Raw genomic sequence first — 15,952 nt, forward strand, 5'->3', positions numbered from 1 at the left:
ACAAGCTTTAAATGATACATTAAACAAGATGGACTTAATTGATATTTATAGGACATTCCATCAAAAACAACAGAATACATTTTCTTCTCAAGTACTCATGGAACATTCTCCAGGATAGACCATATCCTGGGACACAAACCAAGCTGTGGTAAATTTAAGAAAACTGAAATTGTATCAAGTATCTTTTCTGACCACAACAGTATGAGACTAGATATCAATTACAGGAAAAAATCTGTAAAAAATACAAACACATGGAGGCTAAACCATACACTACTAAATACACTACTAAATCTCTTGGTTAAGAGATCACTGAAGAAATCAAAGAGGAAATCAAAAAATACCTAGAAACAAATGACAATGAAAACACGACAACCCAAAACTTATGGGATCCAGCAAAAGCAGTTCTAAGAGGGAAGTTAGTAGCAATACAATCCTACCTCAGGAAACATCTCAAATAAACAACCTAACCGTACACATAAAGCAATTAGAGAAAGAAGAACAAAAAAAACCCCCAAAATTAGCAGAAGGAAAGAAATCATAAAGATCAGATCAGAAATAAATGAAAAAGAAATGAAGAAAACAATAGCAAAGGTCAATAAAACTTAAAGCTGGTTCTTGAGAAGATAAACGAAAGTGATAAACCATTAGCCAGACTCATCAAGAAAAAAAGGAAGACTCAAATCAATATAATTGAAATGAAATGAAAAAGAAGTAACAACTGATACTGCAGAAATACAAAGGATCATGAGAGATTACTACAAGCAACTATATGCTAAGAAAATGGACAACGTGCAAGAAATGGACAAATTCTTAAAAAGCACAACCTTCCGAGACTGAACCAGGAAGAAATAGAAAATATAAACAGACCAATCACAAGCAATGAAATTGAGACTGTGATTAAAAATCTTCCAACAAACAAAAGCCTAGGACCAGATGGCTTCACAGGTGAATTCTAACAAACATTTAGGGAAGAGCTAACACCTATCCTTCTCAAACTCTTCCAATATATAGCAGAGGGAGGAACACCCCCAAACTCATTCTATGAGGCCACCATCAATCACCCTGATATCGAAACCAGGCAAGGATGTCACAAAGAAAGAAAACTGCAGGCCAATATCACTGATGAACATAGATGCAAAAATCCTCAACAAAATACTAGCAAACAGAATCCAACAGCACATTAAAAGGAACATACACCATGATCAAGTGGGGTTTATCCCAGGAATGCAAGGATTCTTCAATATACACAAATCAATCAATGTGATACACCATATTAACAAATTGAAGGAGAAAAACCGTATGACTATCTCAATAGATACAGAAAAAGCTTTCTACAAAATTCAACACCTGTTTATGATAAAAGCCATCCAGAAAGTAGGCACAGAGGGAACTTACCTCAACATAATAAAGGCCATATATGACAAACCCACAGCCAACATTGCTCTCAATGGGGAAAAACCGAAACCATTTCCTCTAAGATCAGGAACAAGACAAGGTTGTCCACTCTAACCACTATTATTCAACACAGTTTTGGAAGTTTTAGCCAAAGCAATCAGAGAAGAAAAAGAAATAAAAGGAATCCAAATCGGAAAAGAAGTAAAGCTGTCACTGTTTGCAGATGACATGATACTATACACAGAGAATCGAAAAGATGCTACCAGGAAACTACCAGAGCTAATCAATGAATTTGGTAAAGTAGCAGGATACAAAATTAACGCACAGAAATCTCTTGCATCCCCAAACTCGAATGATGAAAAATGTGAAAGAGAAATTAAGGAAACACTCTCATTTACCACTGCAACAAAAAGAATAAAATACCCAGGAATAAGCCTACCTAAAGAGACAAAAGACCTGTATGCAGAAAACTATAAGACATTGATGAAAGAAATTAAAGATGATACAAACAGATGGAGAGATATACCATGTTCTTGGATGGGAAGAATCAACACTGTGAAAATGTCTATACTACCCAAAGCAATCTACAGATTCAATGCAATCCCTATCAAACTACCGATGGCATTTTTCCCAGAACTAGAACAAAAAATTTCACAATTTGTATGGAAACACAAAAGACCCCGAATAGCCAAAGCAATCTTGAGAAACAAAAACGGAGCTGGAGGAATCAGGCTCCTGGACTTCAGACTATACCACAAAGCTACAGTAATCAAGACAGTATGGTCGTGTCACAAAAACAGAAATATAGATCAATGGAACAGGATAGAAAGCCCAGAGATAAACCCACACACATATGTTCACCTTATTTTTGATAAAGGAGGCAAGAATATACAATGAAGAAAAGACAGCCTCTTCAGTAAGTGGTGCTGGGAAAACTGGACAGCTACATGTAAAAGAAAGAAATTAGAACACTCCCTAACACCATGCACAAAAATAAATTCAAAATAGATTAAAGACCTAAATGTAAGGTCAGACCCTATAAAACTCTTAGAGGAAAACATAGGCAGAACACTCTATGACATAAAGTACCAAAAGTTCCTTTTTCACCCACCTCCTTGAGAAATGGAAATAAAAACAAAAATAAACAAATGGGACCTAATGAAACTTAAAAGCTTTTGCACAGCAAAGGAAACCACATCAAGATGGAAGACAACCCTCAGAATCGGAGAAAATATATGCAAATGAAGCAACTCACAAAGGATTAATCTCCAAAATTTATAAGCAGCTCATGCAGCTCAATATCCAAAAAACAAACAACCCAATCCAAAAATGGGCAGCAGACCTAAATAGACATTTCTCCACAAGATATACAGACTGCCAACAAACACATGAAAGAATGCTCAACATCATTAATCATTAGAGAAATGCAAATCAAAACTACAATGAGGTATCACCTCACACCAGTTAGGATGGCCATCATCAAAAAATCTACAAACAGGGCTTCCCTGGGTGGCGCAGTGGTTGAGAGTCCTCCTGCCGATGCAGGGGACACGGGTTTGTGCCCTGGTCCGGGAAGATCCCACATGCCGCAGAGCAGCTAGGCCCATGGGCCATGGCCGCTGAGCCTGCGCGTCTGGAGCCTGTGCTCCGCAACGGGAGAGGCCACAGCAGTGAGAGGCCCGCGTACCGAAAAAAAAAAAAAAAATCTACAAACAATAAATGCTGGACAGGGTGTGGAGAAAAGGGAATCCTCTTGCACTGTTGGTAGGAATGTAAATTGATACAGCCACTATGGAGAACAGTATGGAGGATCCTTAAGAAACTAAAAATAGAACTACCATACAACCCAGCAATCCCACTACTAGGCATATACCCTGAGAAAACCATAATTCAAAAAGAGTCATGTACCACAATGTTCATTGCAGCACTCTTTACAATAGCCAGGATATGGAAGCACCTCAGTGTCCATCGACAGATGAATGGATAAAGAAGATGTGCCACATATATACAATGGAATATTACTCAGCCATAAAAAGAAACGAAGCTGAGTTATTTGTAGAGAGGTGGATGGACCTAGAGTCTGTCATACAGAGTGAAGTAAGTCAGAAAGAGAAAAATACCATATGCTAACACATATATTTGGAATCTCAAAAAAAAAAGGTTCTGAAGAACCTAGGGGCAGGACAGGAATAAAGACACAGATGTAGAGAATGCACTTGAGGACACGGAGAGGGGGAAAGGTAAGTTGGGACGAAGTGAGAGAGTGGCATGGACTTATATACACTACCAACGTAAAATAGATAGCTAGTGGGAAGCAGCCACATAGCACAGGGAGATCAGCTCGGTGCCTTGCGACCACCTAGAGGGGTGGGATAGGGAGGGTGGGAGTGAGATGCAAGAGGGAGGAGATATGGGGATATATGTATATGTATAGCTGATTCACTTTGTTATAAAGCAGAAACTAACACACCACTGTAAAGCAATTATACTCCAATAAAGGTGTTAAAAAAATAAAACAAAGGAATGCCTATCCAAAAAAAAAAAACAAACAAACAAAAGCAGAATCAGGAACTCAAGTCTCCTGACTCCCTAGTTCAGCAACCTATTATAATCAAAAAAAGAAAAAATGGAAAACTCATTGCTGGAAAAACTGTAATATTCAGTGCTGCTAAGAGTATACACTTCTGGTATATGAATAAATTTAAATAATCTTCCAGAAAATAATTTGGCAATATATATCAGGAGTCTTATGAATACATACTTTGAATACATATGTAATGTGATCCAATACCTATACTTCTAGGAATTTATGCTAAAGAAATTATTTAAAATGTGGATTTCAAATGTGGATAATTTACATACAAAGATATTCCTTTCAGGGCTATCTGAACAGCAAAAAAATAGAAACCTGAATGTCCAACAACATAGTTGTCCCTCAGTACTTGCAGGGGATTGATTCCAAGACTCCAGAGGATACAAATTCCGCAGATGCTCAAGTCCCTTATGTAAAATGGAGTATTATTTGCATATAACCTATGCACATTCTCCCATGTACTTTTTTTTTTTTTTTTGGCCACACCACATGGCATACGGGATCTTAGTTCCCTGACCAGGGATTGAACCCAATGCATTGGGAGCCCAGAGTCTTAACCACTGGACCGCCAGGGAAGTCCCATCCCATATACTTTAAATCATCTCTAGATTACTTATAATACTGAATACAATGTAAATGCAAAGTAAATAGTTGCCCGTGCATGGCAAATTCAAGTTTTGCTTTCTGGAACTTTGTAGACTGTTTTTTGTTTTAATTCTTGATCTATGATTGGGTTGACTCCCTGATGTGAAACCTGTGGATATGGGGGGCCAACTGTAATGGAAGGATTATATAAATTACAGTTGTCCAGAAAGTGAAATATTATGTAACCTTTCAAAATGTTTCCTAAGTACTATTAATCAAACTAGAAAATAAATGCTCAAGATATACTAAGTGAAAGAAGCTGAACTGTATATATAATAATAACCTTGATCATATGAAAAAATATATATATTAAAATATACTCTGTGGTATTGCTGAGGATTATTTGTTCTCTTTATTTTCCAAATTTTCCATTAAAAAAATACATATTACTCTTGTAATCTGAAAAAAGAAGTTGTAACTGTCACTAGTAATAATTGATAATCATAGCTATGGCCATTAAGTGCCAGGCACTACACAGCAATTTATGCACATTTATTCCTCACAATAACCCTAAGAGCAAAGTATCACCTCCATTTGCTGGATGAACAAATGAATTTCAAAAAGGCTGAATGACTTGACAAAGGTTACACAGTCTATATGTGGCAGAGCCAGATCCAATCACCGAGGAATAGGGAGAAAAAAACCTGTTCCTCCACTCACTATATATCAGAGATTCTTAGATCCAAGCTTAATATACACACAGTAAACTGAAAGCAAAGGCAACTGATTAGACAGTCAACTATCACAGTGCAATCACAATGCACTACCTGTGAATCTGAAAAATCAGATAGTTCAAAGTCCTCCAAAATACATAATTTTGTTTTCTTGTCTTTGATTTGGGCTTTGATTTTGGCCACTTGTCTTGGTATATTTTCTAAGGGAAAATGTTCATCTCTGGATATTAGTATGTAATGTATCTAGTATAGCTGTAATGTACAGCTAGTCTCAAATCACAATACTCTTAGTGACAGATATAGCACCTCAATTTTGAGGTGAACATTTTGAAGCATTTTTGAAATCTGACTGAAGGCTGAGATTTAAGAATAATGAAAAGATCTATTTGCTAATTTTAAAGCATCAACTGGGTAACATCAGAAGTATGAGATCACTGGGAAGTCATTATTTTCTGTATTCAAGTTAAAGTTCACAAAGTATCATATTATACAAGAAACACCATTAAAAAGAAACTAATGAACTTTAGGTATCATTTCAAGCCCCTTAAAAAAAATAGAAAGTTTATTTCATTGGAGTAAACATATAATTGCCTTCTCTAAAAATTATAAAACTGATATCCTTATATCCTGAAAGTTTTCTTCTTAGTTTATACATTTAAATAGCTAGCGTAAAATTCTAGAAGTATATCTGGAAATATATAAAAGATATAAAGAAATTCTAGATAAAAGATTAACAACTTTTGAGATAAAATTACAAGCTTTTTGTTAGATAACAACAGATTATACATTTTAAGATAATGCTACATGAATAATTGTAAAAATACAAATTTGCTTGCTACTTACAGGAAATGGCTCCAATCCCTCCTGAATTACAAAGCCTTCAATAACATGGGTCAAGATCTGTGGCTTAACAATAGCCTGTGGAGGTTTGTTTTCTACACTGGGTATGCTACCAAGCATAGATGTACTATTACTCCTTGTGGTAGCAGCTGGAAGTAAGAGTGGAGGTGGAGGAACAGACACATGTGAAGGATCTGATGGAGATTTAATTACTGAAGCACTGACTGATGCCACAACAGGTAATTCTACTTGCTCTGTGGAACAAAAAAAAAAAAGTCATTTTTTTAATCTTTAGCATTCTGCCCAGGCAAATATGAAAGAAAATTCAAGAATAAATATTAGTAACAATAACAGCTAATATCTGGTGCTTTAAAGAAAATTCTAAGACCCTTATATTTATTATCTCATTTAATCTCCACAATAACCTTATGAGATACATACTACTATTCCCACTTACAGAGGAAGGGGGTGACTTGCTCAAAGTTGTCATTCCAACTTTGGTTACAAAGAACTGTCCCATAAGACATGAAAATGTTTTAGAATGTCAATTTAAGAATAATTACTAAAAAAACTTTAAAATTTTAAGCTATACAGATATTAAATTCCCTATGTTTCTGTTTATATATTCCAAATGATATGGGGGGAAAAAAGTACTTTGAAAACACGCTTAAGAAAAAAAGAATCATGAAATCCACAGAATAAGTAGAAATTTTAATGAATTATACAGGGCATTACCTTTATTTCAAGCTAATTCACATCCATGCACAAATGTTCTTTGTTGTTATCTTTAACAACTCTTCATTGACACCGTACATGTCAATTTGGGGGAACACTGTATACCAGGCAATTGCAAAATGTTGGGCTGGATCACTGTGATTCCTCCCCTTCAAACTCTGAGGACCACAATAAGACAGACCCACAGCCTACAATAGAGACTTTACCTCCCCATTCGGTAGCAATAAACCTTTACTAAGCTGTACCAAAGTGGAGAGGCGGAACCAGCTGATAGCTAGGAATACCAGTGAGTACAAGATGTCTGAGAAAAATAACAAAAAAAGAACATGTGGTAAAGATAATATTACTACTTACTGAGCACTTTTGTGCCAGGTACTGTATAAATGTCTTACATGTTATAACACATTTAGCCCTCAAAACTAGCCTATGGGTAGGTACTGTTATTATCTCCATTTTATAGATGTGGAAACCAAAACACAGAAAGATAAAGCAACTTGCCTAGAGGCACACAGCTAATAAGCAGTGGAGCTGGGATACTAACCCAGGCAATCAGGTTCTGGATTCCGGAGACAATGCTTTTTTCATTGCTACAGTAACTCCTCTCCACCATCAGTATGAAAAGGATTGATATCACTATCAAAAATGCTCAAAATATAGCTCAGGTAGAGAAGAAAGAAAAGAAATCCCTATCGAATAAAAATTTCAGCTAACAAAATAGTGTAGTGATAATCAGTGTAGTGTCAGAAATGGAAAAGCTAACAGTTCAGACATAGTAACTCTGACGTAATTAATAACACTATGTAGCTTATCACAGCAAGATTACAGCCATAACTTAACCTAGTTCCACCAAATAATCCACCAGGATAAACTGTACTGGAAAAGCTATTTAAAGTCACACAATCCCTCATTAAGAACTACAAAAGAAAGTCAGCAGAGGACTTCCCTGGTGGCTCAGTGGTTAAGAATCTGCCTGCCAATTCAGGGACACGGGTTCGATCCCTAGTCCGGGAAGATCCCACAAGCCGCAGAGCATGTGCGCCACAACTACTGAGCCTGCGTGCCACAACTACTGAAGCCTGCACGCCTAGAGCCCATGCTCCGCAACAAGAGAAGCCACTGCAATGAGAAGCCCGTGCACAGCACAAAGAGTAGCCCCCACTCGCCGCAACTAGAGAAAGCCCATGCAGCAATGAAGACCCAACCCAGCCACCCCCCAAAAAAAAAAGAAAAAAAAAGAGAAGAAAAAGTCAGCAGGAAATACTGGTTTGCTTATTTCCAGGAACAAATACACAATTGTACACATGCATTACCAGACTGAAGAACTCCATAAAAATCCTACCCCACATACCCAATTTCCACATATACTCCTAGAAGAAAAGGATAAAAGATATAATCCTGAACTGGGACTAAAAAGCAATTTTTCTGTTGGAAGGAAAATATAAATCTATGGAGAAGTGAAAAATAAGATAAATTTTAATATCCCTTATAGATTTATAAATATTTGGTTACTTTAGAAATATAAAGCTGCATTAAGTATATTGTGGCTTATTCAGAAAATACTGCTTAGTATATGTTCTAACTAATTTTTGGATCATACATACAAATAGATCTAAATTTTGTTGAAAACAAAGTTGTAAGTTACTGACTTCTTTAAAAAGTTATTAATAGCTATGACTTGCCAGTTTATAATCAGCTGTTAAAATCAAAAACACAAGAAACATTGACATATTATAGCAGAACAAAAACACAATTATTGGGGACTTCCCTGGTGGCGCAGCGGTTAAGAATCCGCCTGCCAGTGCAGGGGACATGGGTTATCTGGGAAGATCCCACATGCCGCTGAGCAACTAAGCCCATGCGCCACAACTACTGAGCCTGCACTCTAGAGCCCGTGAGCCACAACTACTGAGCCTGTGTGCCACAACTACTGAAGCCCACGTGCCTAGAGCCCATGCTCCGCAACAAGAGAAGCCACCGCAATGGGAAGCCCACGCACCTCAACAAAGAGCAGCCCCCACTTGCCACAACTAGAGAAAGCCCGCGAGCAGCAATGAAGACCCAACGCAGGCAAAATTTAATTAATTAGTTTTTTAAAAAACAAAAAAACCACAATTACTACACTCTCTAGATTTAAGACAACTGTGAGAGAGAAACCCCAAGTTAACTGATAAGACTTTGCCACAGGTTACTCTGCCTATTCACAGTCTCGTTTTCTGAGCAAGATCTATGAGCTTTTTCTACTCTTTTTTATGGATGCTTTTTTAAGAATTCTTATAGATTTATGAAGACCGAATCCTGGGTGGAAACAAGTCCCTCTATTTTTACAGGTTAGTTTATTACATGATTTGATGAGCAACCTGTGCTCGCTTTTCCCCCTTCATATACTACAGAAACTAGTTAAGTATGAAGTAAATTAAAGGAAGATTCAAAAATCTACATTGTACTTAGACAATTTAGCCAGAGGGATGGATATGCCTGCCAGGATCTCAGACTACATTCCTGAGGAAATAATGTGAAGATATTCTTGAGTTTCAATATATCAAAAATGTTTAAATTTTCTTGAGTATCATTAGTAATGCTTATTAGGCAATTAAATCACAGTCACAATGCAAGGTTAGTATCCAATTAAACACATATTTCTGCCTTTAAATCAAAATTCCAAGAAATCTGCAGCAACATAAATCCATTTTCAGTGTATACAAACTACAAAGATTTAATACTATAGTTAGATTTTCTTAAATCTATCTTTTGAGGTATTATTTTGAATAAGCAAAGGCAATAATATTAAACTTGTCTTAAATATTTTATATAATTTTATTGACTAAATGTTTTCTATTTTTCAGGAAAAAGTTGGGGAAAAAGTTGGAGGAAAATTGGTCTTCCCCCTCCATGCTTTCCAGAGATTCATATTGGTAGTAAGGGATAAAAGCTAGAAAGAAGAGAAAGGATAGAAATGTGGCATGCTGAAGAAAAGAGAGGACAAGGGCTGCTTTGGTAGCAAAGTCAGTGCCCTGTTACAGTCTGTTTCCATGCCTGTTACAGTGGTTAGTCTTAACTGAAAGTGATCATGAAGGCCATGAGATATTCAATAGAATAAAATACTTACAACAAAGCCTGAACCAAGATTAGTATTATCTGGATAAGTGGTCAGTAAACTTTCTATAAAGGACATATGGTCTCTGCAATGACTCATCTTTGCTGCAGTAATGCAAAAGTAGCCATAGATAATATCTGAACAAATGAACGTGGCTGTGTTGCATAGAACTCTATTCATGGACAATGAAATTTGAATTTCATATAATCTTCACATGACATGAAACATTACTCTTCTTTTGATTTTTTTTTCAAACATTTAAAAATTTTAAAACCATACTTAGCTCATTGGCCATACAAAAACATGCAGCAGGAAGGATCTGAAGCGTGAGCTATCATTTGCCAACCCCTGATCTAAATAAAATACTAAAAAAAAAAAAAAAAAAACCCTAACACAGAATATATCTTTTTTAGGACTTAGATACCGGGCTATAGATTATAATGTTTTAGTAAAATACCGAGGATTCACAGTCACTTTGATATTATCAGGAGGAGTATAGAGAAGATTTACTTGAACTTGTAAGTAGTTCTGAAGTAGTGAATAAGAATTTGAATGCTTAAACTCAAGAATTTTTTAATCCACGTCCCTAGTAAGAATTAGTGAGGCTTAATTTAAGTACTGTCTGGGAAAGAACACTTTTAAAAGCATTTACTCAGTCTGGGTCACACGCAATTATGACAAATGTCAGATATGACTTCAAATGCTTTGTGATTTTTTTTTTTTTTTTTTTTTTTTTTTGCGGTACACGGGCCTCTCACTGTTGTGGCCTCTCCCGTTGTGGAGCACAGGCTCCGGACGCACAGGTTCAGCGGCCACGGCTCACGGGCCCAGCCGCTCCGCGGCATGTGGGATCCTCCCGGACCGGGGCACGAACCCGTATCCCCTGCATCGGCAGGCAGACTCTCAACCACTGTGCCACCAGGGAAGCCCATGTTTTGTGATTTTTGGAAAGTATAATTGAAATCTTCTGATAGAACTTTGATTTATTCTAGTTTTTAAGCTAGAAATAGCTTGACACATAAATCTGAATGGTCATATGAAACACATCTGTACAAACTGCTAGAAATTCAAAGGCTGAAATACGTTTTTGATTTGGGTAGTTCCTCAACAACTGTTCTAATTATTCCTCATCAAAAAAAAAAAAATCTTGGGACTTCCCTGGTGGCGCAGTGGTTAAGAATCTGCCTGCCAATGCAGGGGACACGGGTTCGAGCCCTGGTCCAGGAAGATCCCACATGCCGCGGAGCAACTAAGCCTGTGTGCCACAACTACTGAGCCTGTGCTGTAGAGCCTGCGAGCCACAACTACTGAGCCTGCGTGCCACAACTACTGAAGCTTAAGTGCCTAGAGCCCATGCTCTGCAGCAAGAGAAGCCACCGCAATGAGAAGCTCGCGCACCACAAAGAAGAGTAGCCCCCACTCATTGCAACTAGAGGAAGCCCGCGCACCGCAATGAAGACCCAATGCGGCCATAAATTAATTAATTAATTTTTAAAAAGTCTTGAATTCTAATCTATGTTTTGCAGCAATTAATTACACAGCAAATTAGTTTAATACGACCTCTATTGAAAAAAACCTTTTTCCGTTACTAACACTTCTCTAATAGAAAATTACCCCAAATTCAGGCATTTTCTCACCTAACAAAGGATGCTCAGAAGTCAAATCTTCTCCTCTCCCCACAGTTATAGCTGCTGGAGACAATGTGGGTGGTGGTGGAGTTCTATCCATTCGGACACATTCTTCTGATTCCTCTGGCATTTCTTCTTCACATACATCTTCTACTTGATAAACCTGCAACGACAAACCATGCTGCCTAAAAATGTTTCTAAAGTACATTTGATAAGGTGTTCTTAATTTAATGAACAAAATAAATTCCAAGTGTTTTAAAAATTAAAAGGCAAAATGACTATTTGACAGATTGAAAGGAAAACTTTAAAATCATTCAAATGAAGTTTTTCATAATCCTTGACGATTCATGATACTTGATGATATTTCACTGAAAGCAAGCTGTGGATCAGTACCTAGGCTATAAATCACTAAGGTTTCCCAAAGGTGATAGTCAAGTCAGGACATATTTTTAATTTTGTTAATTTTTTAAAATGTTTTGATTTTATACACTCAAACAACTATTTGGGGAATTTACTATAGTTTCTGTTAACTTCCACTGTAATAAATCAAAATAGATACTAATATTTTTCACAAGCATGTTAAGTAAATCTCCAAAATGACACATATTATATAAGGAAATGCACTGTTTAAAGGACTACATCCCAGGTTTTTCTTTATTATATTTATGTGAATTAAAGATTAAATTTTGAAAAGTAATGTCTGAGTACCCACAAAAAAGGTATGTGATTACATGTTTAATCTTCTGATCTACTCAAGAATCTAATGAATTTTTATAAGCTAGTATCAGTTAAACAGAAAACATCTGTCCTTGAAATAACACACACACACCCCCATCCTAAACCATTTGACATATTACTTTTAGTTCTTTAATATTGTTCCATACTTATAGAAGAAAGTTACATCTTTAATTTAACTACCTTGTTATCCAATGGTAAAGATAATACTTAAGAAGAAAACATGGACTCAAAAGTACTCTGAGAAGGAACTTTAAAAACGTCTAACCTATTATTGATTTTTTATTAAACTTAAGGCTGAATTTTCAAAGTCCACTTGTAGAGACTGACATAGGTATTTATTTTGTCATTTTTTTTAATTTAATCATTATTTTTGAAAGATGACAGGTCACCAAAAACAAAGCCACAAAGCAATTTACCCCCTTCTTATATGTACAAAGTTTATTACTTACATTTATAAAAGTTGTGAGTTTTTAAGATAACCTACCCAAACTGATTAATATTTCTAATAAATATCAAAACAAAAAATGTTTCTTCAACATTCACAAAAAACTTTTAAATGATCTAATATTGTATATATTTTTAATCAAACTATTGAAAAAGTTTGATTTGAAATTAAATATAAAAACAATCAATATTTCTGAAACCAGCATAAACGATGCGTGATAAAAAAGACTTGAAGTTTTACCTACAAAGGCATATCTAACAACAGCAATAGAATTTAAAAACCAAAACAAGCAAAAAAAAAACCCTAATTTTTCAAGATAATCTATTAAGAAAAAAAAGCTTTCTTTTTTTTTAAATTAAAAAATCCCTTTGTTACTGATAATTTTATATCAAATATAATATCCAGAGCTGTGATTCGAATCAGCTACTAAGTAGGCAACATTTTTAAAAGTTATTTGCTCACAACCCTGAATCTGGAAACCGGTTTCACTGAGAGAGAGTCCTTGCCTCATGTCTGGATCCTCAGGAGTGAAAGCAGTCGTTCATTACTGTACAGCGCAACAATGATAGCTGCTAGTATCTGTTCATGATAATTTTTTTTAAATGATGATAATGTCCAATACAGGGAAAGTCATCCAAAAAAATGTCCTGGGGGTTAAAGGAAAAACAAAAAACAAAAAACTTCTAGTGAGGGGCACCTGCTGTAGTAGAGATTACCTTAATTTGGCAGAGTGGTGGGGATGTTGATTCAGAGGTAATTAGGCAAGTAATGGTTGTATCAACCAGCTCAACTGTATCTATGTAGCATTCCTTTATTAGATATTACTTTTCTTCCAAAGATCATCTTTTCATAAAATGCTGAAACTCTCTCTTTAATATTAATGCTGTCACAAGTTTTTCAAACACCTACTACAGTACCTTTTAAGGAATCAAAGATCATGCATGAGCATGCATAGTATTCTGATTTTTAAAATATAATGAAAGAGTTTTAAAGGATTAAAAGAGGCAAACACAAATAACATATTCTGAAATAATCCAACAAAGAATACTGTAAAATATTTTTCGTTCTTTACAGGTAAGCCTAACTGTACATACTTTCTTCCACATCCCCCATGTAAAGGCAAAGTAAGTTAAAGAATAAAAGAAGTAGGCAAAAGCAAATCTGTCACAGACATCTGGCACCATCAGCATAAAAAAAATCTAAGTGCGACAACTAAAAGACTGAATAAAGCAAAGAAGTGAAGGTTTTGCTCACAAGATCATTTGGAAACTGTACATCACAATTTCTCTTTAGTTCATAACTATGACTATTCTAAAACTAACACTGGCTGCCAAACTTACCTCAATAAAGTACATTAGTCCCATCTGTCTCCTTTCCCTAAATAAACTGTGGAAAACATTTATTAGTTCTAAATTATCTACACTTACCATATCTTACTTATCATACCTAAATGTCAATGAAAAATCTTTTAAAAAACATACTGATGTTACTTTGAAAATTCACTTATCTTTGAAAATTTCACATCTCTTAGAACTCTCTCTCTACCTTTGAATATTTGAAACAACCAGGAAATTGTGAACGAATGTGTAATTCATGAAGAAATGGGATGGTTAAAAAAATTGATTTGATAAAGGTAATAACAGAAAAATACAGCAATTTAATAAATAGGCTATGGTACTCAAAGAAAGGTAAAAGATAAGAACAATAACATGGAAACATCTGTAGCAAATATGACCATACCAGTGATAGCAGAGAAAGTTATTCTTCTCATGAAAAAAAACAATTCCAAAAATGAGGTAACATAAATTTTAAAAAAAACAAAATTAATAGAGGGCAGAAAATAATAAGATCCTAGATATTTTAACTTTAATCCAAGTGTTGTTATGTTTTTGATATTTCTATCCCAAACATGTTCCTCCAAGGTCTGCCCTAACAAAAATAATTAGAAAAATATAAGGCATATAGAGAAATTTTATTTTTTTACTTGTTAAAAACCAATTCATTGAACTAGAAAGTGAGAATATAAATTCAAATTAAATTTGATTTCTTTGAAGGTACTGTACACTTTTAAGCCTGTGTTTTTATATTATAATATCCATTGTAAACTCTTCAAAAATACATTAAAAGAAAATATAGAGACATAATAATTGAAATACAAACTTATTTCTAGATGCCCATTGTTGTCTTTGTCAAATTCTGTTCTTAATAAAAGTGAGTAGGAAGTGGAATTCAATCTCTTCATGCCTATTAAGATCAGTCAGAATGACAAGAATAAAGAATCTATAAATTTGCATCCTGAGCACCAAAATGTTTCCCATTAAGGAACAGACTTTGAAACCCCTTTCCTTTCTGAGTTTATGGTTACTAGCCTTTAAGTGATAAAATCTCTTTAGTGAGGTTTGACATAAAACCTCCTTTGGGGGGTGGTGGTGGTGGTGGGATGAACTGGGAGATTGAGATTGACATGTATACACTAATATGTATAAAATAGATAACTAATAAGAACCTGCTGTATAAAAATAAATAAAATAAAATTCAAAAAAGTAAAAATAAAAAAAAAACCTCTTGAGAATATTGTTTTCCTCAGTTATAAATTAATTATGAATTTGATCATTCTAACATTTAGAGACCTTATTTCAATTTTTATTATAAATTATTTTATAAATTTAAAAGTCCTTTATAGAATGTTTAAAAGAAAAACATTTTTCAGGATAATTTTCCTCTGTAGGCAGTATGTACCATTTCTAGAGGTTTATTTTGATAAATTTCACCACAATCTCAGTTACTCAAAACTTTTACTCCTCCCAGTGGATTTTTTCATCCTCAGTATTCAACTCATCCGCTGAGATTTTCTTAGCTTTTTAAATGAGAAATATTTTAAGTATATATTCTCCCTTAGTAGAAATTTAAAAATCAGTTTAATAATTCTGAAAGATGGCCTACAGTTAATGTTGTTTTTGCAAAGTTGGATTCTTTCCTAGAATAACTGGTTTTTACAAAGTTTTAATTACAAAATACAAGTTTACCAAAAAATTACATCATACAAGCATACCTCCACCTTGAAGCAAAAGCCCCATAAAGGCCTAGTACTTCAGAATGCATACAACCAAAAAGGTTAGCTAGATAAACCATACGTTTAAGAACATACAAGCCAACAGAAGGGAT

General features: G+C 35.0%; 1 protein-coding gene across 8 annotated transcripts in view; it reads right to left on the bottom strand.

Moving 5' to 3' along the window:
- PHC3 (polyhomeotic homolog 3) overlaps positions 1-15,952 on the bottom strand; it is an 85,182-nt gene that overhangs the window by 28,563 nt on the left and 40,667 nt on the right. For all 8 annotated transcript variants that reach the window (XR_013828348.1, XR_013828349.1, XM_079921696.1 and 5 more), the window contains 2 exons: positions 11,614-11,767; positions 6,151-6,401 (listed from right to left, as the gene is read on the bottom strand). Coding sequence is in view for 6 of the 8 variants with exons in the window: in XM_079921696.1 (XP_079777822.1) it covers positions 6,151-6,401; positions 11,614-11,767 (405 nt within the window). In the remaining 2 variants the exon portion in view is untranslated. The remainder of the gene's footprint in view (positions 1-6,150; positions 6,402-11,613; positions 11,768-15,952) is intronic.

The sequence above is a fragment of the Stenella coeruleoalba genome (genome assembly GCF_951394435.1).
Source record: "Stenella coeruleoalba genome assembly, chromosome: 5".
Taxonomy (NCBI): Eukaryota; Metazoa; Chordata; class Mammalia; order Artiodactyla; family Delphinidae; genus Stenella; species Stenella coeruleoalba.